Genomic DNA, 23,877 nt, shown 5'->3' with positions numbered 1-23,877 from the left:
ACCCCCACGGACGTGTTTGTCTCTCACGGATCCACCATATTAGTCACATTCTACACGCAGTCTCAGAGAAACACCGGATTTCAACTGGAATATTCAGCAGGTAGCACTGAACTGTTACGTCCTTCTTAAAATGAAGAAGAAAGCTAAAATATGAAGTAAGGTTCAACATACAGGCAACTGAAAACTATGTGTAAAAATGCTTTCATTTTTGAGTCTAGATTTTTTTAAGAGTGTTAAAAGGCATTCAAATATTTGAATACTATGGTGGGCTTTATGAGCCATAGTGACGGTATCTAGGAACTCTGACGTCACATCACCTCTATGGTGGGCTTTATGAGCCATACTGACGGTATCTAGGGACTCTGACATCACATCACCTCTATGGTGGGCTTTATGAGACATACTAACGGTATCTAGGAACTCTGACGTCACATCACCTGTTTTCCTGATGTTCACCAGAAGGAAGGAATTTTTGGGGACATTATTTCAGTAATGTTTTACTCATAGGTAAAAACAGTTTTTTTTTGAGCCCACAAACTTTAATAAATAAATTCTTATATTTTTATAGTGATTACTGTTTCATTCAAGATACATGATTAAAAACTCCCGTTACTTTCCCAGAAAGCTGTGGCGGGTGTTTCAACAAAGCTGTTCAGTCAGAGTCTGCATGTCTGCGGACGGAAATCAAAAACTGTGACGTCACGGTTAGCAACAAGTATGTACAGAACATATTGGTAACAAATCTGGATTGGTAGAGTTTTTTTATTGCTACATTTATTACTTTGCTCCTGTAAGATAATGAACGGCTTTGATATGAATCGAAATTGACATAGTTCAAAACTATGATTTTGTCAGGTGTATTCCATACGAAACAAGAATCCAGAGGATCGAGGTCCCTCGTCAACGGGGCATTGTATGAAAGGGGCATTGTATGAAAGGGGCATTGTATGACAGGGGCGTTGTATGAAAGGGGCGTTGTATGAAAGGGGCATTATATGAAAGGGGCATTGTATGAAGGGGCGTTGTATGAAAGGGGCGTCGTATGAAAGGGGCACTGTATTAAAGGGCCGTTGTATGAAAGGGCGTTGTATGAAAGGGGCGTTGTATGAAAGGGGCATTGTATGAAAGGGGCATTGTATGAAAGGGGCGTTGTATGAAAGGGGTATTGTTTGAAAGGGGCGTTGTATGAAAGGGGCGTTGTATGAAAGGGGCGTTGTATAAAAGGGACGAAAGGCACATATACATGTGTTCATGAATCGTGTAAAACTTAAAGGTACTATGCACATATTGAAAGTGCCCACTACAAAATCTGCGAGCCTCTCAAGTTTCCTTGTTTACTCAGGGAAGAATACATTCTGTATGGAAAGAACGGATGGACGCCACCATTCCTTAGCCCTCACCACCACCGACAACCCGTTTCCCTTTGGACGTAAAATTATACATTCCTAACGCATTATCACACCAAACTCACAAGTATGGTACTTGTTACTGCCACTGTCACTGTCATTGTCACTGAGAGGCTGCAGCAAGGAAACAGGACTGGTTGGCCCGATGTCAGTGCAGTGTGACTGGGTCGGGTGAGGTGTCCTGAAATGGTAAAAGATCGAAGTACTTTTGACGGCATGGGCTGGCCCTGCGACAAGAAAATATGATATACACACACCTAATGACTCCTGGTTGAGATATGACTGGGGAATTATTAAGTGCGACTTAAAACCTCAAGCATATATAGTAAAAGCTTAGTATTTATAGTAAAGCCTTAAACTATCCACCTACATCTATAACTTTCGCAACGAGTTCGCAATGAGTCATACACCTTGCAGCGCGCATGGTGTCTACTGTTTACCGTTTTTCAGGTGAGATTTGCAAAAACAAATATTGGTTTCTTTCATTTATCACGCAGGGTTTTCAAGAATCGTTGTTATGACGTGATGCCAGACGACAAAAGGTACTGCTGCTCTGGTTATTCTCTGTCCGGGGAAACTTGTGAACGTAAGTTTCAACAACAGGGGAAATTTAGGGGTTTTTGTTATTATAGATAAATCAAGATGTCTGTTACTAGAAGCGTGCACGTTACATACATATGTGTTTTTGTGTTTTAGAGAACTGTTTTTTATTTATTTATGTATTTATTTATTCGATTGGTATTTTACACCGTACCCAGGGATATTTATCTTATACGACGGCGGCCCGCATTATGGTGGGAGAAGTTAACTGTTTTTTTATTTATTTATTCGATTGGTGTTTTACGCCGTACCCAAGGATATTTATCTTATACGACGGCGGCCAGCGTTATTTTGTGGCGTTCTTTAACTCCGCAATTAATTGTCTTCTTTTCTGTGACGAGAGTCAGTTTTATTGACTGATAGAAAACCTGACTGCCAAGTGTAAACCACCGACCTTCTTACAAACTTCTTACCTGAACGCCGCAGTCGAATCTACTGGAACACGTGACCTCGCTGATCAACAGTCAGATGATGGCAGCGAGGCAGCCCTTTCACTTTTAAACCAACACCTGAGTGCCCTACCTCCTGTGCCCGTTTTACATAACAATCATTACAAACGTCACCATGGTAAACGAGCTTAACTTAGCCTTGTGATGGCTTTGTAAGATATAAACCAGATTGTGTTTAGTACATGTGTATAGGCCTATGGTAAACCTTGTTTACGTTCGCGCCAGCTCAGGCGCTGCCTCGCTGCAACTGCTATGCTCTTGACCATTGAGGTGACGTGTTTGAGTTCCGCTCTATATGTCTCGGTTGTGGCCGTGAGTCAAGAGGAAATTTGTAAGGTAAATGCCGAAGGGCGGTGGTTTTCTCCAGGCACTCGGTTACTCCACCCAAAAACCTGATTGCTGTCATACAAAAATAAGCAGAACATAAGGGCCATAAACACCAATCATTGAATCAGTGAATCATTCAATCAATGTCTGCCATGGCTGTTTCATGATCGTCAGAATCAACACCTTCCTTGTCGCCTCCGACCGTGCCACCTCCGCCTCCCCCACCTCCGCCACCTTCTCCGCCTCCTCCTAGAGGGTGGACAGTGTGGAGCGCCTGGTCCGGATGCTCGGCCACGTGTGGGCTTTGTGGCACACAGATTCGAACAAGAACCTGTCGGGGACCGCCATGTCCGTAAGTATACTTTATAAGTCCGCAAACACAGTGTAAAAACGGAAAGTTGTAAGCTTGCACACCTTACAACATACAGCGGGTTTCCCGCGGGCTCTGCCCGGTCGTATAAGTGAAATATTCTGAGTACGCGTAAAACACCTATCAAATAAAAAAATAAATACATTGATGCCCTATATATTGATGTCCTATATATTGATGCCCTGTATATTGATACCCTATATATTATAAACGTGTTCTCAAGAATATTTCACACGATGCCAGTCAGTTTTATGGGTGGAGGAAATTCTCTGGGTATAAACCACCGACCCTTGGCACCCTCTGAGTGATGTAACAAACTTCATGTAAGATAACCTTAAATGGGCCCCGAGCACGGTGGAGAGATTCCTGGTCTGAGGCAAGCACTCAATCACTGCACACCCGCACTCAATCACTGCACGCCCGCACTCAATCACTGCACGCCCGCACTCAGTCACTGCACGCCCGCACTCAGTCACTGCACGCCCGCACTCAATCACTGCACGCCCGCATGCTACCAATACCATCACCGTGAGTTCAAGTCCAGTTCATACTGGCTTCCTCACCGGTATTGCGTGGGAAGGCCTGCAGCAACCTGCGGATGGCCGTTAACCCAGGATCTCTCACCATAATGCTGGCCCCTGTCGTTTTGGTGAAATATTTTTGACTGCGGCGTAAGACAACTTAACAAATAAGTAAATACTCCCTCTCTGCCCCACCATGGTTGCGTCTCTACTTTTTTGGCTATTAATTTTGATTACTTTGATGTGACCGTACAATTTTTCTTTTTCCCTATTAGTGGATCCCGGACAGAGAGTCGTCGATGTGCATCACTTGCCTGTCCCCCCAGAAGAGGGGCTAGGATTTGCTTTACCCCATTCATAAAGTAAGTCACAATGATTTCCCAAGCACTCACGGCAGTAGTTCAAATCCGTCTTTAGTCAACTTAAACCTGAAGCGGAGCAGAATTTTACCTCGAGATGAGGGTATCATATAGAAGAAAGAGAATGAATTCTCACGCATGGTGAACTATGGTGAATTTTTAATATTTACTCTGAAAAAGCAAATGTGTACGTTTTGTACCCACGATTGCGTTGCCCATGCTGTACAAGATGTTTAGTACACATTAAAAGTGTATGCAAAGTACACTATTGCAAACTGCGTGACAATATACATTGAAGAGATGTCACTGCGATACAGTGTTGCAACAGATTTGTATAACAATTCTCATATAACTATATCGGATATACCTTTGTTCGTTTGTGTGAATTACGACAAATGAAGGATGAGAAAATCTATGCTGGTTCTCCGTAAACAACATAGCAAATCCAAAATATGTTTTATAATAATTATCTGGCCAAATTTAGGGGTTCTTAATCGAACTCTTATGCCGACATGTCATCGCGATACATGAGCAGTTAAGTCAACCCATTAATTTCTGATGAGTTTTTCCAAATAATATCATGTTATTCGTATCTTGAATAACTTTACTTGCATGTCATTATGTCATTTTTATCTCCTATCCGAACGTAAATCACAAATAATTGGCGTCTGTATGGTGGATTTCGTGTTTCTGTCACGTGGATTTCGTGTTCCAGTGAAGTCTGCTTCATGTTCCAGTGAGGTGTTACAGCACCACCTGTTTGTAGTTCGAGTCACATCTGCTTCGTATTTTCTGTGATGTGTATTTCATATCATGATTGTTTATTGCTGATTTCACGTCTGTTTGTGGATGCAGTGATGTCTGTAGTTCCAGTCACGCCTGTTTGTTTCAGTAACATGTTTCAATCATGTGTGTTCCGTGTTTCAGTCACGTGTTCCATGTTTCAGTCACGTGTGATTCCTATTCGTCTTATATTTGTTCCATGTTCCAGTCAGGCCTGTTCCGTGTTTCAGTCACGTCTGTTTCGTGTTTCAGTATATGCTACTTCCTGGTGTCACAGCCGTGCTGTATCGGGCGGTCAGAGTCTGGCAGCTGTGTGTGACAAGGCGTAAAGCAGGCGGAGGGTGACGAAGACAACGACTACCCAGCTTGACCTGGTGAAGTAGAAACGGGATCACCACAGGCATCAAATCCGCTACATATAGTTACACGTGATGCCTTTCCTCGCCTTCTAATCACATCATTGGCAACATCTGTTGAATAGGCGTAGTCGTTCTTAACATGCCTCAACTGTTACCTCAACACGTACATGGAGGCTTTGTGTACCGGGGTAGTGGGGTAGTCTTAGGTAGCCGGATATTACACGTATATATATGTACAGTTTTTGAGGCAGACATTGATTTATTTACTTATTTGATTGGTGTTTTACGCCGTACTCAAGAAAATTTCCCTTATACGACGGCGGCTAGCATTATGGTGAGAGGAAACCGGTCAGAACCCACGACCATTCGCAGGTTGCTGGAAGACATTCCCACGTACGGCCGGAGAGGACGCCAGCATAAGCTGGACTTGAACTCACAGCGACCGCATTGGTGAGAGAGGCAGACATTGCTTTATCATAAATGGTTTTAAAAAACGGGTACATACGCTTACATGTGATTGAATAAATTTATTTTCATGACCAGTATGCAATTCTTTACTGAATACATTTTACTTCTCGTTCAGACCTGCTCTGTATGACGTGCATATATGAGTGTTTACAAGATTATTTGCAACTGTCAGGTTACTATATTATGAGTGAAAGAAAGCCTGTCTGAGCCAGCCATATCTAAACCTGCCACCTTTGAACCAGTGGCTGCTAAACCAATCGCTCCTGAACCAGTGGCTTCCGAACCAATCGCTCCTGAACCAGTGGCTTCTCAACCAATCGCTCCTGAACCAGTGGCTTCTCAACCAATCGCTCCTGAACCAGTGGCTTCTCAACCAATCGCTTCTGAACCAGTGGCTTTTCAACCAGTGGCTCCTCAACCAATCGCTCCTGAGCCAGTGGCTCCTCAACCAATCGCTCCTGAACCAGTGGCTTCTCAACCAATCGCTCCTGAACCAGTGGCTTCTCAACCAATCCCTCCTGAACAAGTGTTTTCTCAACCAACTGCTCCTGAACCAGTGGCTTCTGAACCAATCACTTCTGAACCAGAGGCTTCTGAACCAATCGCTCCTGAACCAGTGGCTTCTCAACCAATCGCTTCTGAACTAGTCGATTCTAAACCAATTGCTTCTAAACCAGTGGCTCCTCAACCAATCGCTCCTGAGCCAGTGGCTCCTCAACCAATCGCTCCTGAACCAGTGGATTCTCAACCAATGGCTCCTGAACCAGTGGCTTCTCAACCAATCGCTCCTGAACCTGTGGCTTCTGAACCAGTGGCTTCTCAACCAATAACTTCTGAACAAGTGGCTTCTGCGCCAATCGCTCCTGAACCAGTGGCTTCTGAGCCAATCGCTCCTGAACCAGTGGCTTCTGAACCAACCGCTTCTGAACTAGTCGATTCTAAACCAATTGCTTCTAAACCAGTCCTTTCTAAACCTTTACTAAACCAGTCAACCCTGAACCAATTGCTTCTGAAGCAGGCAGTTCTGAACCAATCCGTTCCAAACCAATAGCTTATAAACCAAACGTGTCTAAATTAACCTTTTCTGTCAGAGCCAGCCATTTCTAACCCAGCAACTTATACCATCCAGTCAGCTGCACCATCATATTTTGGCTAAAACACATTTGCAAACTAATTACCTATCGTGCAATATTCTATTCTATTTTGGTTGTTTTTTAAACTTTATATTTAAGAATTTTTCACTTTGTAAAAATGCCAAGAGAGGGTTATGGACGGAGTACATCACTGCCCTTCACAAGAAACTCCTGACAAACCCCTGGACTTAAAAACTGCAGCCGAACTAGTGGAATGTGGGTTTGAACTCGTGATCTCATTAGTCAAGGGCCTGGACAGGCTGCGAGACCTGGAATGCCAATCACATGCAATATACTTACATGAATTGCAGATACCACGGCCATTGACTACATTTACCCTTGTTTTTTTTGTGTTTCCAGATATACAGATACAACATTGAAAACTCATACCCATTTTGAACTGAAACATGAAGCCTTAATATAAAACAGATGCATTTTCACTTGTTTTGAAAATAATCCGCAAAACCTGAAATTTTCTTTAATTCAATAAGAAATAGAATACGTCACATTTTCTCAAACATTTATTACCTCAAACATACCATTACACCCTGTGAATGATATTAGTTCTACATATTCCGGTACACCCCAAAAAATATGGTTGCCACAAACCAATTTTTACCTCCCTTCGAGTGATGATTACATTTAGATCGCAGTGAATGATTTATTTATTTGATTTATTTGATTGGTGTTTTACAACGTACTCAAGAATATTTCACTTATACGACAGCAGCCAACCTTATGGTAGGTGGAAACCGGGCTGAGCCCAGGGGAAACCCACAACCATCCGCAGGTTGCTGGAAGACGTTCCCACGTCGCAGTGAACGATGAATGACTGAACAGGTCTATAATTCAAATAGATATTTAATAGAGAAGAAAACAGGACAGTGGACAGCAGAGCGACAATATGTGCATGGAACAGTACGCAGAAGCGATCACAAGGAAGATATTTTTTTTGCCACCAACATGAATTTTGTCAACATGAATACAGAATCAAATTTACCGCCTGGTGTGAGAGAGAGGCAAGTCTAGGCCATGCCTTGCCCGATCTGAATTTTAGGTACGGTACATTTATTTCAAGGCTGCAAGATTTTACGCAGGAAATCCTATCTCCACTGTCAGCCAATCAGCGTTGATTCTGTAACCCTTTAATTGCATGAAGCTGGTGGGTACTGGTCTGGAAAACAGGTGAAGATAGGCATGTCCAGAAGGCGGGCCCAGAGAGACATGTCCAGCTGTGATTGGTCCCTGAAGAAGTCCATCAAAGAACAGTGGGTCAAGGTCATGTTCCTTTTTCAGACATCTTTGCTTTGACTGCTTTCACCAAACATTCCTGCATCACTGGGTACAGTTTATGACAGCAGTCAGTGCACTGTTTAATAGCCTGGAAACGAGAAAAAGGAACTGAGTCATCTTAAAATTAAAACTTCAGAAATTGTAGTCTACAAAATGTCCAAATATTTCCAAAAAAATAAAAATACAACAAAATAATACATGAAGCCTATCTCTTTATTCCTTTCAAGAAAAAAATCAAGGAACGTTTTATGCACAAAAGATTGTTTGTCGGCAATAAGGTGTCATTCTGGTACATTCAGTTTTGTTTTCTTCTTCTAATTTACTCTAATTTATGCAACAAAAAGTGGTGATTTACAAAAAAAAAATACCAAACCATCTTCCATGAGTTTCATTTTTATTTGTTTCACCAAAATACATTTATGTTATTTATGCGTTCTACATTTATGTGTAGATATTAAAATGTAAGAGAAATGGCAATTTTTGGTGGAATCAAAATTTCTACGAGCCATTTTTGTTGCATTAAAATTTTTTATATCATCTATTACGGAAATTATGAAAAGTAAATCAGGAATAAGGAAGAGAAATATACAAACATGTCAAAGTAAAACAAAATGCATCCACATCGTGAGTTTATATGCGAGGGGAAGTATATCAAAATCTTCTAAGTGGTGTAGAAAATATCTGTATTTCCATTCAATTGAAGTCTTAATTTCACGATTAAAAAACAAGAAATTTTATTTTATCGTCACCAATTTTAAATCCTGTAACGTTTCACATACAAGCCGACAGTAAAAAATCCAAACCCGGAATAAATATAAAACCTCAAATCCACCTTTCTATTTTGTATGATCTTGAGGTTTTAACAATTTCCTGTTTTTATAGGTGGTTTGTCAAGTAAATAAATTGCAGGGGTCAGCAATATTTTCTATAAATTATATGATTTATTTTTTTATTTTCGCTTTTATACCCTCTGACAACAACTTAAATTGGAGTGGTCCAACTGAGGAAGTCTTTTTGACAGTACAAATGAATGATGAAAGTATTTGTCCTCAAACACCCGAGACCTAAAACACATGTATGCAAATCACTTGTGTAAACAGCACGCCATCTAAGATTTCAAATGATACCACCTAAATGCTATTTTAACATGGTCTGTGATATTTCCAGTTAATTTACCTTTTCTATAGTTTCAAACTGTATTTCTCCCTTGGAGGACAAAGCCGAGACTTGGTTCAGAGATGGCAGAATACCGAGGGTGAGACTCCCAGACTCCAATCCTTCTGTGGCTGTGTGCTGAGAAGTAATGGTGTAAAGCTTCATGTAACTCTACATCAAATTGTTCTTTGGAAGGAGACATTTATGTGTGTCTATACAGTGTACCCTTTACCTTGCAAAGAAATGAAAAACACTTCATGATGAAGTCGTCAGGCTAAGAGTGTAACTCTGGTATTAAACTTAAAAATATAAAAAGCCTTGGATTACCTCCCTTAGTCTGTACCTCTGAATATTTCAAACATGTTCTGTCCAAATGTCCACCATAATGCTTGCTGCCTCCGTGTAAGTGGAACTGTCTTAAATACGGCGTAAAAAACCAATTGAGTAAATTAATTTAGAAAAAAAAAAAAAAAAATTCCGGTATCCACACCCTGGTGCTGAAAGACTCAAAATCAATCTCCTAAACTGGTATTTCTTCAATGTCAGTGGTAAATTTTGTAGAAATCTATCTATATTCTCGTCCCGCTTTTAAAAAATGTTCAGGATTACTAGTACACGTACGTACAGGGGTATCCATTACCCCGTGAATGACATATCTGAGAGTGTGTGTGTGTGTGTTGGGCGGGGGGGGGGCACATAATTAATTAAAGGATTTGTTCATTTATTCATAATTAGCTACCCCCCTAAATATTGTTAAACTGGATGAAAACAAATACTGACATTTTTTTTTATGGTAATCTGAGTAATATGGCATTAAAATCACTGGACAATGAGGCTGGGTTTAGGCAGTTTTTCCAGCAACATTCAGTAGTCTCCGCCGAATGACGTCGTATAAGTCCAACCTTTACGAGCTGTCACAGCTTCGGCATTTAGCTCAGTGTTAACAAGTCACACAAGTCACAACAAACATATCAAATTTCTCAACGAAATGCTTTGCTATTCTGCATACGGTTGTAAAAAACAGGTCATCGATGAACCCTGGAGTTTTTTCGAGTTTCCAGATGATTTCACCCACAGGAAAGCGTGAATTCACGGCACAAGACGAAAGGGATTTATAACTGCCAAATCTTTGCCGGGTTGGCAGGAGTTGGGATAAGAAATCCTGGTGGGTAGGTAAATTTCGCAGCAGGGAGGAAAAATTAGGCTTTTAATATGTGCATATAAACTGTGGTGGTCAAGCTTTGTGGGTGTAAAACAAAGCGGAAGTTCATTCGTCACTGGTATGAGGGTAGAGTGAAAGTGAAGTAGATACAACCACGTGATGGCTTCCAATGCATGTCGCTTTGATACCCACAACCCCATTTGCTGTGTCTCTAGTGTGGACCATCCTGCCTTCCTTTTTGGCCATATTTGGGAAGGTCTGCCAGCAACCTGCGGATGGTCATGGGTTTCCTTCGGGCTTTGGGCTGTTTCCTCTCACCACAATGCTGGCTGATATATATTATATTGAAATTTTCTTGAGTACGCTACAGAACACCAATCAAATAAATAAATAAATTTAATATACACACGATTCATGAATGTGACACAGGTACTTACTTGAGATCTATATTCTTCTGCATCTGATGGATCCAGTAAAATATTTTTCCCAGAAATTCTCTGAAAACCAAATAAAAACCACGTCACTGTCAAAATATGCATGTGACATCCAAATAATTAATGTATTTTTTTTTTTAAAATAAAGCTTGGTTTCAAAATGAAAGGAAACAAAATGTCAAGTTTATAGCATTGGCAAAAAGACTACACATAAAAAGCTCATGTTCATAGCATCAGCAAAAAGGCTACGGATAAGTGTATCTGCCTTGGCAGAATACTGAGATTTTGATTGATTGATTTATTTATCTATTTATTTATTTGATCGGTGTTTTATGCCGCACTCAAGAATATTTCACTTATACAACGGCGGCCAGCATTATGGTGGGAGGAAACCGAGCAGAGCCCGGTGGAAACCCACGAACATCCGCAGGTTGCTGGCAGACCTTCTCACGTACAGCCAGAGAAAAAGCCAGCATGAGCTGGATTTGAACTCACAGTGACTGCATTGGTGAGAGACTCCTGGGTCATTACACCGCGCTAGCGCTAACCAACTGAGCCATGGAGGCCCCTCAGAGAGTATGACAATGACCACGAGTCCCTGCGATCCTTACCTAAACACAGAAAGTCACTAAATGTCAGATATAGTACAAAAACACAACAGCGTGGAGAGTAAAACTAGAGTAACCAACAACAGTGCGATTGTTGACAAATTGTCAAGCGATATCGATGAAATCCGGCCTACAGTCCATGTAATACCTCAGGAAAGGTTTTATTCTAACTGTACATGTAAACGCAAGCTTACCGCTGAGCAAGCCGTCACCAAATCGTACATCTCTATACCTGCATCTGCTATAGCCACAGATGCACACATGATGGCAGCGGGTAACACTGAAAATAGATCAAATGCAACACTTTTTGACTGCAAAGCATTTTTGTATTGTGAGTGAGTGAGTGAGTGCTTGGGGTTTAACGTCGTACTCAACAATTTTTGAGTCATATGACGACGAAGGAATCATTAGGGTGAATGAACGTGTAATGTGCCTCCTTGTTGCAGGACGGATTTCCACCACTCTTTTATTTAGTGCTGCTTTACTAAGACGACTTACCGAAGGCAAGTAAGCCGCCCCGCCTGAGCCATTATACTGATACGGGTCAACCAGTTGTTGCACTATCCCCTTCATGCTGAACGCCAAACGAGGAAGTTACAACTTCCTCTTTTAAAGTCTTAGGTGTGACTCGATCAAGGATTGATCCTGGATCTACCGAAACGGACGCTCTACCAACTGTGCTATCCGGGCCGGTGTTTTTTTTGTATTGTGAACCTTCCTCGTTTATCATACTTCTGGGAAATGTTCATTTCGGTATTATTGCACCTGTAGGCAATAACGAGTGAAAAATTAAATACATGTATATATATATATGTATGTACATGTACTGTAAGTCTTCAACCTTTTCGCACGTTTGTCAAGTGTTTACTCAAGAATATTCTGAAGGTATTAATGGAGTGTTGACTGATGAAATGATATACTTTTTCAAAAGCCCTCAAACTGGCCAACCCTAACAATGTAGTTTTGTTCCAAAAATCAAATGATAAATATGTGGGGTGGGCTGTTTGTGTGGCATCCGCTAAACATGACACCCTAGACAAAACAGTCTCAGTACACTGACAGCCAGCCAACCAGGAATTGGTTAACACCCTCACACAGATATCAGGAGCAGTGGAATCAGGGGAGGGTGGATTGGTGTTATGAGTATCTTTGTTTCCCCAATCTAACTCGACAATAATAAATCTCAAACAATTATGAAAAAACAACTGCTGCCATTTAATTTATTTATTTATTTGATTGGTGTTTTACGCCGTACTCGAGAATATTTCACTTATACGACGGCAGTCATCATTATGGTGGGTGGAAACCGAGCAGAGCCCGTGGGAAACCCAGGACAATCCATTTGGTCATTACGCTGTGCTAGCGCGCTAACCAACTGAGCCACGGAGACCCCACTGCCATTTAAAGAATTTGATTTGGGAATCTGTGTGACAACCTGTACATGCATAGCGAGTTGTTGGCTGGATATGATTTCTCCTTTTACTCATTGGAAATCACTTCATTTGCATTCCAGACCCTCAACTGCGATTCTTCCATACATTTACCCACCAAAACCTGACCCCACCCCTCCTTTCCTTCCCCAATACTGAAAATGTTTGGCCTCGTCTGACAATAGTCTCAAATGAGGAAGTACAAGGGCATGGCTGTACTAAAATTGCCTTATATTGTAATCTTTCAGATTTATGTGAATGGCTGACATCTAATCATTCTTCAGTAATATCCTGTTCTAGCATGAAGCCACTCTGTCCTTTTCTGCCATTATTTTTTTTTTTTTTGGGGTGGGGGGGAATCACCAATGACACGAAACACAATGAAAAATACACTCAGTGAAAATGGTTCATTCTAGACTTGACTGGTTGTAACTTAAATAAAAACTCTGAACAAGAATCAGGGACTGCACTGACTTTTTGTGACATTTTTCTAGAATGGAGCCACAACGTAAAGTTAATTTTATGTTCTTAGAATTAATGTCCGTTAACTGGACGTTGTTTCTTTTCATTGCATTAACGGTAAATATACTGCATCTTGTTACGATTTTATCATCATTTCTGACAGCCTGAAAATTTGTCCTTCACCTTGAACCTTTGAGCTAGCGACCTTGATCTCAGTAATGGAAAAAAAGTTTTCTTTCGGATAAGAATGTCAACTTTAAAACAATTAATAAACATCGAACTGTTTGTTCCAGATTAAGATCAAAGTATCGTTATCCTTGTACAGGGCCAAATAAAAAAAGTGCAGCAACACTAAGTGACAGAAAATAGATATGTGGCCAGAACCTGGAGCACTTAACTGTCTTCAAATTACAGCTGTTTAAGAAAACGAAGGCCTTGCAGGAAAGCTGAGTTGAGTGAGTGAGTGTTTGGGGTTTAATGTCGTACTCAACAATTTTTCAGTCATACGATGACGAAGAAATCCTTGTCGTCATATGACTGAAAAATTGTTGAGAACGACGTTAAACCCCAAGCACTCACTGACTCACGAAGGAATCCTTAGGATGTATGTAATGTACCTCCTTCGTGCAGGACGGATTTCCACTGCTCTTTTATTTAGTGCTACTTCACTGAGACGCCTTACCAAAGGCAAGTAAGCCGCCCCGCCCGAGCCATTATACTGATACGGGTCAACCATTGCACTATCCCCTTCATGCTGAACGCCAAGCAAGGAAGTTACAACTTCCTCTTAGAAGGTCTTGCGTGGGACTCAACCTAGAACCCAGAAGCGGATGCCCTACCAACTGTGCCATCAGGGCCGGTAAGCTGATTTGAAATGACAGTGACTTACCGCTTCCATCGTTTTCCAGAACTGTCAGGTAAATGTTCAGCTGAGCCTTAGGAAATTTGTGCTGAGAGAACAAAAAACACAGCACTATATATAAAGGTATATTTAATAATTTTCAATTTTGCCCAAAATTAATTATACTCGTGCAAGGACAGCTAAATGCAAAAACTTCTGCATCAGGTACATTTGATAATTTTCAATTTTGCTAAAAATTAATTACACTCATGTAAGAACAGCTAAAATGCAAAACTTTTGCATCAGGTACAATTGATAATTTTCAATTTTGCCAAAAATTAATTACACAACACAAAGTGTAAAATTATACTGACTTTCGGACAGCTAAAATGCAAAAAACTGAACACAATTAATAATCATCCAGTGAAGCAAGAAAACATGAAAATAACTGGATTTGCAATTTACATAAAGAGTGAGTGAGTGCTTGGGGTTTAATGTCGTAGTCAACAATTTTCCAGTCGGAATCCTTATGGTGTATGTAATGTGCCTCTTTGTCGCAAGACGGATTTCCGCCGCTCTTTTATCTAGTGCTGTTTCACTGAGACGACTTACCAAAGGCAAGTAAAACGCCCCGCCTGAGCCATTATACTAATATGGGTCAACCAGTGGTTGCACTATCCCCTTCATGCTGAATGCCAAGCGAGGAAATTACAACTTCCTCTTTTAAAGTCTTAGGTGTGACTCAACCCAGGACTGATCCTGGATCTACCGGGCCCAAAGAGGGCGCTCTACCAATTTACAAAAAGAAAATGGCTTTTCGTCAAGTAGCCTTGATGAAGGTGCTATTTTTCCCTAATTTGGTGACCACTATGTCGAGTTTGATTCTCGACATAGATAAACTGTAAATCTTCAATTTTTCCATGCAATGTATGCATACAGTTATTATGAAAACTGCACTATAAATGATTTGTTTGTCATTGAAGATGCAAGCTTCATAAAACTGTACAAATTATGTCTCTATGAACCATAATCATCTCAGAATGGTTCAAAATATTGGTTGCAGATGCGGCTGAAAAGGCTGAGGTATTAGAGTGCAATGATAATTTCCATAAGGTTCATGACAAGGGAGATAACCACCAGCTGGAGCAGTTTTCAAAGCAAAATATGGAAAATCTGATTCTCTTTTTAACTGCGCTAAAAGTTGTTGTCTGTCCGTGAAGTTTCTGACATCCTGTCTTTTAACATGGGACATTCGAAGACATGTATAAACCAGGGCTGCACATGTAAATATGCATTGGATGTCAATAAAATCTTACCACATGACGACATGTGATGTCGCACATTTTGGATCTGCAATTCATAATGACATCAGCTAAAATACAGATCAGCTTTATAGTGGGACGTTTAGAAACATTATGCCAGGCGCCTCCATATGTCCTACGTTTCCAAAAGTGGGTTTAGATGAACAGTAGAAGTTCTAGAAGAGTAGAAAATCTCACCGGATATTTCTGTGTCAGATTTTGTCATCTATGTGTACAACACACGGTGATCAATGTACAGAATCAACACTTAGCGTTATTTGTCCTCGCCAATCGCACCCACTCATTGTCACACTGATGCCAGCATTTCAATAAGCCATAGACGGATATGAACATAATCTCTCAGCAGTCAAATATCACAATATCAAAAGTGATTGGAGTGTCTGTACTTGTATGGTCTAGTTTGGCAGGAGTTATTTCCCTTGGATTATATCAGTAGGTTTTATTTATTTATTTGATTGGTATTTTATGCGGTACTCATGAATATTTCATTTATACTATTATTTTTCATATTGTGCCTAGACATATGACGTCATATCCGCACCCACCTCCACCAAAAAAAAAGGACGCCAAAATTTCTTCCTTAAGTTTTAAATGAAATACATGACTTACAGCCTACACTTCTACTTACCCTATTTCTTCAAAATTTTTAGACACCTGGTCTGCTCTTTTTAGCCAGTATACATGTAACTGTAGCATGAGTATTTAGTTTCCTTTTTCTCACATGGTTAGAACATTTCATGAACAACAAACTCATATCTTAACTTTTCCAAAAAGCTGGGAAAGAAATGTAATATTCTGCTTTCAGCAGTACTAATATCTGTCCCCAAAATTAAAGCAATTAGGGCAATCTGAAAAAGTATAAATTTCCAGTCATGGTGGGAGAAAGTCGGAGGTTCATCTACATGAATAGTTTGGGCAACCTCTTGATTCTCAAATTTATCAGTGTGATCATTTTTATATATGTAAATAACAAAAATATGTGAAAAAATTTTTCAGTTGGGAATCCAAACTAGTGACCCCAAAAACTAATGACGGGTTGAAACATGCCCTGGTTGAGGCCTTGATACTCATATAAAAATCAAAAAAAAAAAAAAGGCAGCAGACAAACTCTTAGTGCAGGGCACCTCCCTTATACATATAAGTAATGCGTCTTACCAGACACACAGCTGGTTCCAAGGCTTCCAGTAACAGGACAGACAAGTCTTTCTCTTCATTGTCCTGCTGATGCTGGCGGCGATACCTGCAGGAGAATGTGGCAAATTTGAAGTCACAGGTAAGCTGCCCTTTCATACTAAAGTCCTCCTTCTTGATTACTTCTCTGGGGCCGTACCTGGGGGAAAAAAAAAACAACAAAATATAGTCCATTTTTAGCCACCCATTTAGGACTATAAAACTTGTACCATGCACTTCTTTCATTTATAGCTGTACATCTATTCGATATGGTAACACTAAAGTCTAAAGTGGTACTTTTTTGTGGCATCACTTGCTGGTCAGCAATGAAAGGTTAGAGCAAGGAGACCCGCTGTCAGTATAATATGATAGAGTTGGGTGTCATGTCTGGTGTTTTCGGCATGATACTTCAGTGACGGCAGCACAAACTCGCCCTACCGCAGGATGATACAGTATATGTACATGCACCTAATGACTCCTTTTTGTCATATGGCTGAAAAATTGTTAAGTAATCCATTAACCCCCTCACACACATACTTACACATACATTTACAGATAAGATAATTTTGTGAAGATTTCTTCACGCTCATTTTGTTTAAACAGGCCAGATTTGCATCTTTAACACTCAAATTTCACTAGGGGGCCTCGGTAGCTCAGTTAGTTAGCGCGCTTGCATGGCACAATGACTCAGGAGCCTCTCACCAACGCGGTCGCTGTGAGTTCAAGTCCAGCTCATGCTGGCTTCCTCTCCAGTCGTACGTTTCCCCCGGGCTCTGCCAGGTTTCCACCAACCATAATGCTGGCCGCCATTATATAAGTGAAACATTCTTGAGTACTGCATAAAACACCAATCAAATGAATAAATAAATAAAAATCAAATTTCACTGGTGTTAAATGAAATATAGTAACCTAATTTTCTGACATTTACAAATGATGCTGTGGGAGTGAGTGCTTAGGGTTTAAAGCCGTACTTAACAATTTTTTAGTCATATACCGATGAAGGAGTCCTAGCAATGGGTATGAAGGATTTCACTAAGAGATCTTTAGAAAATCAGCATGCCTTGCTGATCTGAAACCATCTGACACCATCTGCAGTAGAAAGTCACATACAATTCAAATGCAGATGTTTAGATACAAACAAACGCCATGCTCACTGGCTATTTGTTTACAATATAGATTTTTTGAAGTGTTTAACACTGTACTGAAGAATTTTTCAATTGTATGTCTGACAGTGGGCTGATTTCTGGGTTAAGGGAACTATAGAATATAAAAGACTTACAGCATTGAAAATAAAATCAGAGCAGCAATGACAGTGTGATAGTTAGCAAATGGTCACACATAACCAGTGCAATACAGCATCTTGCATTTATTTGATTTATTTACTTGATTGGTGTTTTACGCCGTACTCAAGAATATTTCACTTATGCAACGGTGGCCAGCATTACGGTGGGTGGAAACTGGGCACCACCATCCCACGACCATCAGCAGGTTGCTGGCAGACCTTCCAACGTACGCCCCGAGAGGAAGCCAGAATGAGCTGGACTTGAACTCACAGCGACCTACAGCATCTTGTAAATTTACCTGAGTAAATTTATTCTACCTGTTCATATACACCCTTAACAAAGTTATTTTTTTTTTAAACCAGGTACCTGACAAACCTCCTGACTTCGAGTGTCGGTTGGACCAGTGAGAACTGGATATGAACACACAACCTCATCTTCACATACAAGGCATAAGATGAAACATATTTTAGCTTTTTCTACCCACACAGCACATATTGCCTTTGTCTTGTCCAGCTCTATGTATGCCGACCCCTTAGCCTGACTGATCACACCAGCTTTTAAAACTGAAAGAGAAAAAGTACACCAAATAATAACAGTCATAACTAACATTTCACCCGCTGTCAGTATAATATGATAGAGTTGGGTGTCATGTCTGGTGTTTTCGGCATGATACTTCAGTGACGGCAGCACAAACTCGCCCTACCGCAGGATGATACAGTATATGTACATGCACCTAATGACTCCTTTTTGTCATATGGCTGAAAAATTGTTAAGTAATCCATTAACCCCCTCACACACATACTTACACATAGATTTACAGATAAGATAATTTTGTGAAGATTTCTTCACGCTCATTTTGTTTAAACAGGCCAGATTTGCATCTTTAACACTCAAATTTCACTAGGGGGCCTCGGTAGCTCAGTTAGTTAGCGCGCTTGCATGGCACAATGACTCAGGAGCCTCTCACCAACGCGGTCGCTGTGAGTTCAAGTCCAGCTCATGCTGACTTCCTCTCCAGTCGTACGTTTCCCCCGGGCTCTGCCAGGTTTCCACCAACCATAATGCTGGCCGCCATTATATAAGTCATAACTAACATTTCAGACAGTTTTAATAACACTATTGAGATATTTTAACTAAAATGAAAATTAAATTTGTGTACTAAAACAAAAACATACTATGGGCCAGAGTCAGCCAGTGGCCATAAATCCGGCAATTCCTATAGGTGCTTAGTGCATGATCACCATGCTGAATTAGCTTTACATTGTTTTATTTATTGGTTTGTGTATTTGTTTGTTTGATTGGTGTTTTACGCCGTACTCAAGAATATTCTGCTTACATAACGTCGGCCAACATTATTGTGGGAGGAAACCAGACAGAGCTAGGGGAAACCCACAACCTTCCACAGGTTGCTGTCAGATCTTCTCAAACACAGAGAGGAAGCTAGCATGACATGCATGAGCTGCCCCTGAACTCACAAAGATCGCATTGGTGAGGTTGAAAACTTGAAGCTATGTTTATATATTCATTTTACGGGTATTAATCACTCAGCTTACGAATAACTCATGTAACTGTTGTCAAGTTTCACGGTGATGAGAAGTCTATTTGTATTATATTTATTAGAGGGCCTCAGTGGTAGTTAGCATGCTAGCCCAGCACAATGATGCTGGACACAGGAGCCTCTCACCAACACGACCAATGCAATCCCTTTGAGTTCAAGTTGAGGTCATGCTGGATTCCTCTTTAGCGAGTTCAGTCATACATGGGAAGTTATTCCACCAATCTGCGGCTGGTCGTGGATCTCCCCAGGATCCTCAAACCATAATACAGGAGTGAAATATTCTTGAGAATGGCATACAGATCCAGTCAAATAAAATAAATACATCTGAATGGTGTTTTACAGCATGCTCAAAGATTTTTCACTTATGACATGTATGAGATGGGCGTATCATGTCAATGGGTGCAGGAAACTGGAGAGGCCAGATTAAATCTTTTTATCCAGGTACCGATACAACCATCCTGACTGAACACAGCTGCCAAACCCATGGGTCAGAGCCTGGCAACCATAGCGAGCCAGTGCTTTAACTATACAAGCCAGCAAGGCCTGTTTAATGTTAAAATACAGCTTCCAGGATCACATATTTTTGGTACTCACACACTGGTCGAACCTTATCTGTAGCCCTTCCATCAGCCCGTAGCTTTTCCTTGTTCAACTGAAAGTTCAGCAGAATTATTAGATTTCTTTTATTTATTTATCTGATTGGTGTTTTACGCTGTACTCAAGAATACTTCACTTATACGATGGCAGCCAGCATTATGGTGGAAGGAAACCGGACACAGCCCGGGGGAAACCCACAACCATCCGCAGGTTGCTGACAGACCTTCCCACGCACAGCCGGAGAGGAAGCCAGCATGAGCTGGGCTTGAGCTCACAGCGACTGCATTGGTGAGAGGCTCCTGGGTCATTACACTGCGCTAATGTGCTAACCATCTGACCAACGGCCCCCCAGAATTATAAGACTGTGCTTTCTAAAACAATGAGAGGAACAGTATAATAAGTGTAGAAAACTGGATGGTATTTACCGGTGCATCTCTCCCTTATTATCACACTGTGGTTGGGGGACTAATCTGTGTACCATATTTATTTCAAGTAAAGTGAAATGTATGAAGTTTGTTAACTATAGATAGCCTACAACATATGTGACATTGTATATATGTAAATAAAATAGGAAATATGTAATAATAAAACACACAGTGTGATGCTGGATGTAAACTGTGTGCCACATGAAGAGAATAATCATTGAATTTTACATAATAATCAAGCATCTGACTGATCTGAGTGCAAAATTCTTCAATAAAACTTTTGAAAGTTTTCCGGCTTCCTGAAGTGGCCTGAATTAGCAGCTGTGTGAACAATCTGGAGAACACATTTGTCATTGTGTTATATTTACCTATTTCATTGGTACTTTGCGCTGTTCCAGTACCCAAGAATATTTCACTTATACAACTGCAGCCAGCATGATAGTGGGAGGAAACCAGGTAGGAGCTGAAGGAAACCCATGAACATTCCACAGGTTAATGGCAAGCCTTCCCATGTATGGCTGCAGTGCTGGATGAGCAGGTGCTGAGCTTAAACTCACAGCAAGCTCATCGGTGAGCAGTTCCTGGGTTTTTGTGCAGGGCCCGGGGGAAATCATCCGCAGGGTACTGCAAGGCCTTTCAGGTTCTCACATACGGCCAGAGAGAAAGTCAGCATGTGCTGGACTTGAACTCACAGCAACCGCATATCTAAGTGAAAGTCTCCTGGATCCTTGCACCACACTGAAATGCTAACCACCTTGATCCCTTGTTATTTTGAAGTGCATGTTGTAATGCAATGAAGTATGTTATAATGAGGAAGATGGAGAGCTAACCTATTTAAAGTACGTATAAATTCTGTGTTGCCATTGTAAAGACACTGTTTTATTTGACATGACTAGAGTATGATACATTTAACTGCATCTTGTTGATTTATTTATTTACTTGATTAAATATTTCACTTATACGACTGCAGCCAGCATTATGGGGCAGGAAAACGGACAGAGCCCGTGGGGAAACCCACGACCACACGCAGATTGCCTTCACTGCATCATGCATGCTGTTTGAACTCTGGTGAAAGGGGGAGGGGGTTTGTGATTTATTTATTTATTTATTTATTTATTTATTTGATTGGTGTTTTACGCCGCACTCAAGAATATTTCACTTATACGACAGCGGCCAGCATTATGGTGGGAGAAAACCGCGCCAAGCCCAGGGGAAAGCCACGACCATCTGCAAGTTGCTGAAAGACCTTGGAAGCCAGCATGAGCTGGACTTGAACTCACAGCGACCGCATTGGTGAGACGCTCCCGGGTCATTAAGTTGCGCTAGCCCACTAAACAACTCAGCCACGGAGACCCCCTGGGAGCTTGTGAAGTTGAGGTTGTTGTTACGTGGAAAATTAAAGTGACGTAAGTTTTTTTTTTGTTTTCTAAGAATCCGCTTTAAATTGTGCCAGCATCAATTTTACGTAAAATCTGCTGAGTACAAACTACGTAAACAAACTCTCCCAACCGGTTGATGTTGCTGTTGTTTCAATGCTGTGACGACAATACGTTGACAGGTTTCTTACCAAAAGGAATTGTTCTCCATCCCCTTTGTCTTTCACAAAAGAGTATGGATTCTGTGTTTCTTCTGGTCCCGCGATTCGTCGCGAATCTCCAGGCATTGTATCACCAGGAGGTATATAATTCCGAAAATTTATGACAAACCTCACGTTGACTCCATGGACGCCGCCATGTTGAATGTCGAGGGTGTGCTAAAATTAATCAATACGAACACGGACTTTCATTTCGTGCAGCTGTAAAGACGCTCCAGAGGACAAATACTATGTGTAAATAAAAACAGAGGACGAAGGAAAGTCCATAAGCATTGTCTCACATATTCCTTTTTAGGAGAACGGCAACTGTTTCCGCGTCATCGCTTCGTGCCACTCCTAATTCGTGCCATCGTACCATCACTTCGCATTATCGTGCCATATCGCTTCGAGAGCATCATCGATTGAATTTATTTATTTATTTATTTGATTGATGTTTTACGCCGTACTCAAGGAATATTTCACTTATACGACGGCGGCCAGCATTATGGTGGGAGGAAACCGGGCAGATTGATGGCAGACCTTTCCACTTACGACCGGAGAGGAAGCCAGCATGAGCTGGACTTGAACTCACAGCGACCGCATTGGCAAGAGGCTTCTGGGTCGTTACGTTGCTCTAGCGCGCTAAACAACTGAGCCACGGAGGCCCCTCATCGACTGAACAATGGAACGATAATACAATGATGGCCTTATCCGGCTTTCATAGCTTTTTCTGCAGAATTCCCTAATTATTATAGGCTATCATAAACAGATTTTCTAGTTATCGTTTCTTGAATATCGTGTGAAATAGGGTGAAGTCACTTTTATAAATTTGTGAGCAAAGTTCTACTTCTGACTCATTCGTAGGAATACGTGGGATACAACATGACATATTGTATCCCAAGGCCTACAGACCTAAACAACAGAAAAGTGTATCTAAGCGCAAGCTGTGAAATAGCAAGGCTATTATAGTCCCCTCAGGTCTTTAGCCATGTTAATTGCTCACAGATTTATATCGATTTATAAGTTATTGTTATTCAAAAAACAAAAAAGAAAAAAAAAGAAACAAAGAAACAAAAAAAAAAAAAAAAACCAAAAAAAAACCCAAAATAAAAAACAAGAAAAAAAAAACAAAAAAGGCTTACATAGTAAAATGAATTGAAGTGAAAGTCATGCCTGATGTAAATATGAAACATACACACTATAAAAAGGCCTTATCGATTTAGACATTCTTTGACCACTCATGGTTTTAAACCAGAGGCCTCAAAAGTGGTTAATTACATGTGCCTATCGCTGGCGCCATGATTAAGCCACAACAATTTTATTTATTTGTATTTTATTTACCTGATATTTGTTTAAGGTTTTTGTTTTCATACTCAAGAATTTTCACTTTTACAGATCCTCATTTTTTTTTTTTTTCATTTTTTTTTTTTTTGAGAGTGGAGGAAGCCGGATTGTCTGGAATAAACCAATGACTCTTGGCAATTTTTACTGATCGAAGATCCTTCCCAAATATGTGCCGAATTATACCCAGAAATTGTGAATTCAAATAAGGAATATTCTCCAGCCGCTTAAATCACCCTTCTAAATGGCATGGACCAATAAGCCATACTAAACAGTTGAAATATTGTGTATTTACGTAATAATATGTTTATTATTATTATTTTTTTCTAACGCTGGATATACTAATGACTATACTTATGCATGTACATGTTAATTGATCGTGCAGGCCATCTATTTTTTTTTAAATGTATGCTGACTGCTTGCCTATGGATACGTGTTGTACTCATTT

At 40.6% G+C, this 23,877-nt stretch overlaps 1 protein-coding gene across 1 annotated transcript; it reads right to left on the bottom strand.

Moving 5' to 3' along the window:
- Window positions 1-7,951: 7,951 nt before the first annotated feature.
- Window positions 7,952-22,251, bottom strand: LOC135464047 (exosome complex component MTR3-like). Its single transcript, XM_064741522.1, has 9 exons — window positions 22,083-22,251; window positions 20,088-20,145; window positions 18,420-18,498; window positions 16,638-16,812; window positions 14,209-14,269; window positions 11,622-11,707; window positions 10,823-10,882; window positions 9,245-9,361; window positions 7,952-8,156 (listed from the first exon to the last, which is right to left on the bottom strand). Exons 1-9 carry the CDS (start codon window positions 22,176-22,178, stop codon window positions 8,055-8,057), a joined length of 834 nt encoding a protein of 277 aa, XP_064597592.1. The 5' UTR covers window positions 22,179-22,251; the 3' UTR covers window positions 7,952-8,054.
- Between the last annotated feature and the right edge of the window lie 1,626 nt (window positions 22,252-23,877).

This window comes from Liolophura sinensis, chromosome 3 (assembly GCF_032854445.1).
Source record: "Liolophura sinensis isolate JHLJ2023 chromosome 3, CUHK_Ljap_v2, whole genome shotgun sequence".
NCBI lineage: Eukaryota > Metazoa > Mollusca > Polyplacophora > Chitonida > Chitonidae > Liolophura > Liolophura sinensis.
This window is presented reverse-complemented; position numbering and strand designations above follow the sequence as displayed.

What these genes read in the sequence shown, in the direction of transcription:
- LOC135464047 (XM_064741522.1), bottom strand. Translation starts at nt 22,178, where the DNA reads ATGCCTGGAGATTCGCGACGAATCGCGGGACCAGAAGAAACACAGAAT. An exon ending in ATGGAGAACAATTCCTTTTG is followed by an intron (nt 20,146 to 22,082) that starts GTAAGAAACCTG and finishes CTGAACTTTCAG; the next exon opens with TTGAACAAGGAAAAGCTACG. An exon ending in TGGTGACGGCTTGCTCAGCG is followed by an intron (nt 10,883 to 11,621) that starts GTAAGCTTGCGT and finishes TTTGGTTTTCAG; the next exon opens with AGAATTTCTGGGAAAAATAT.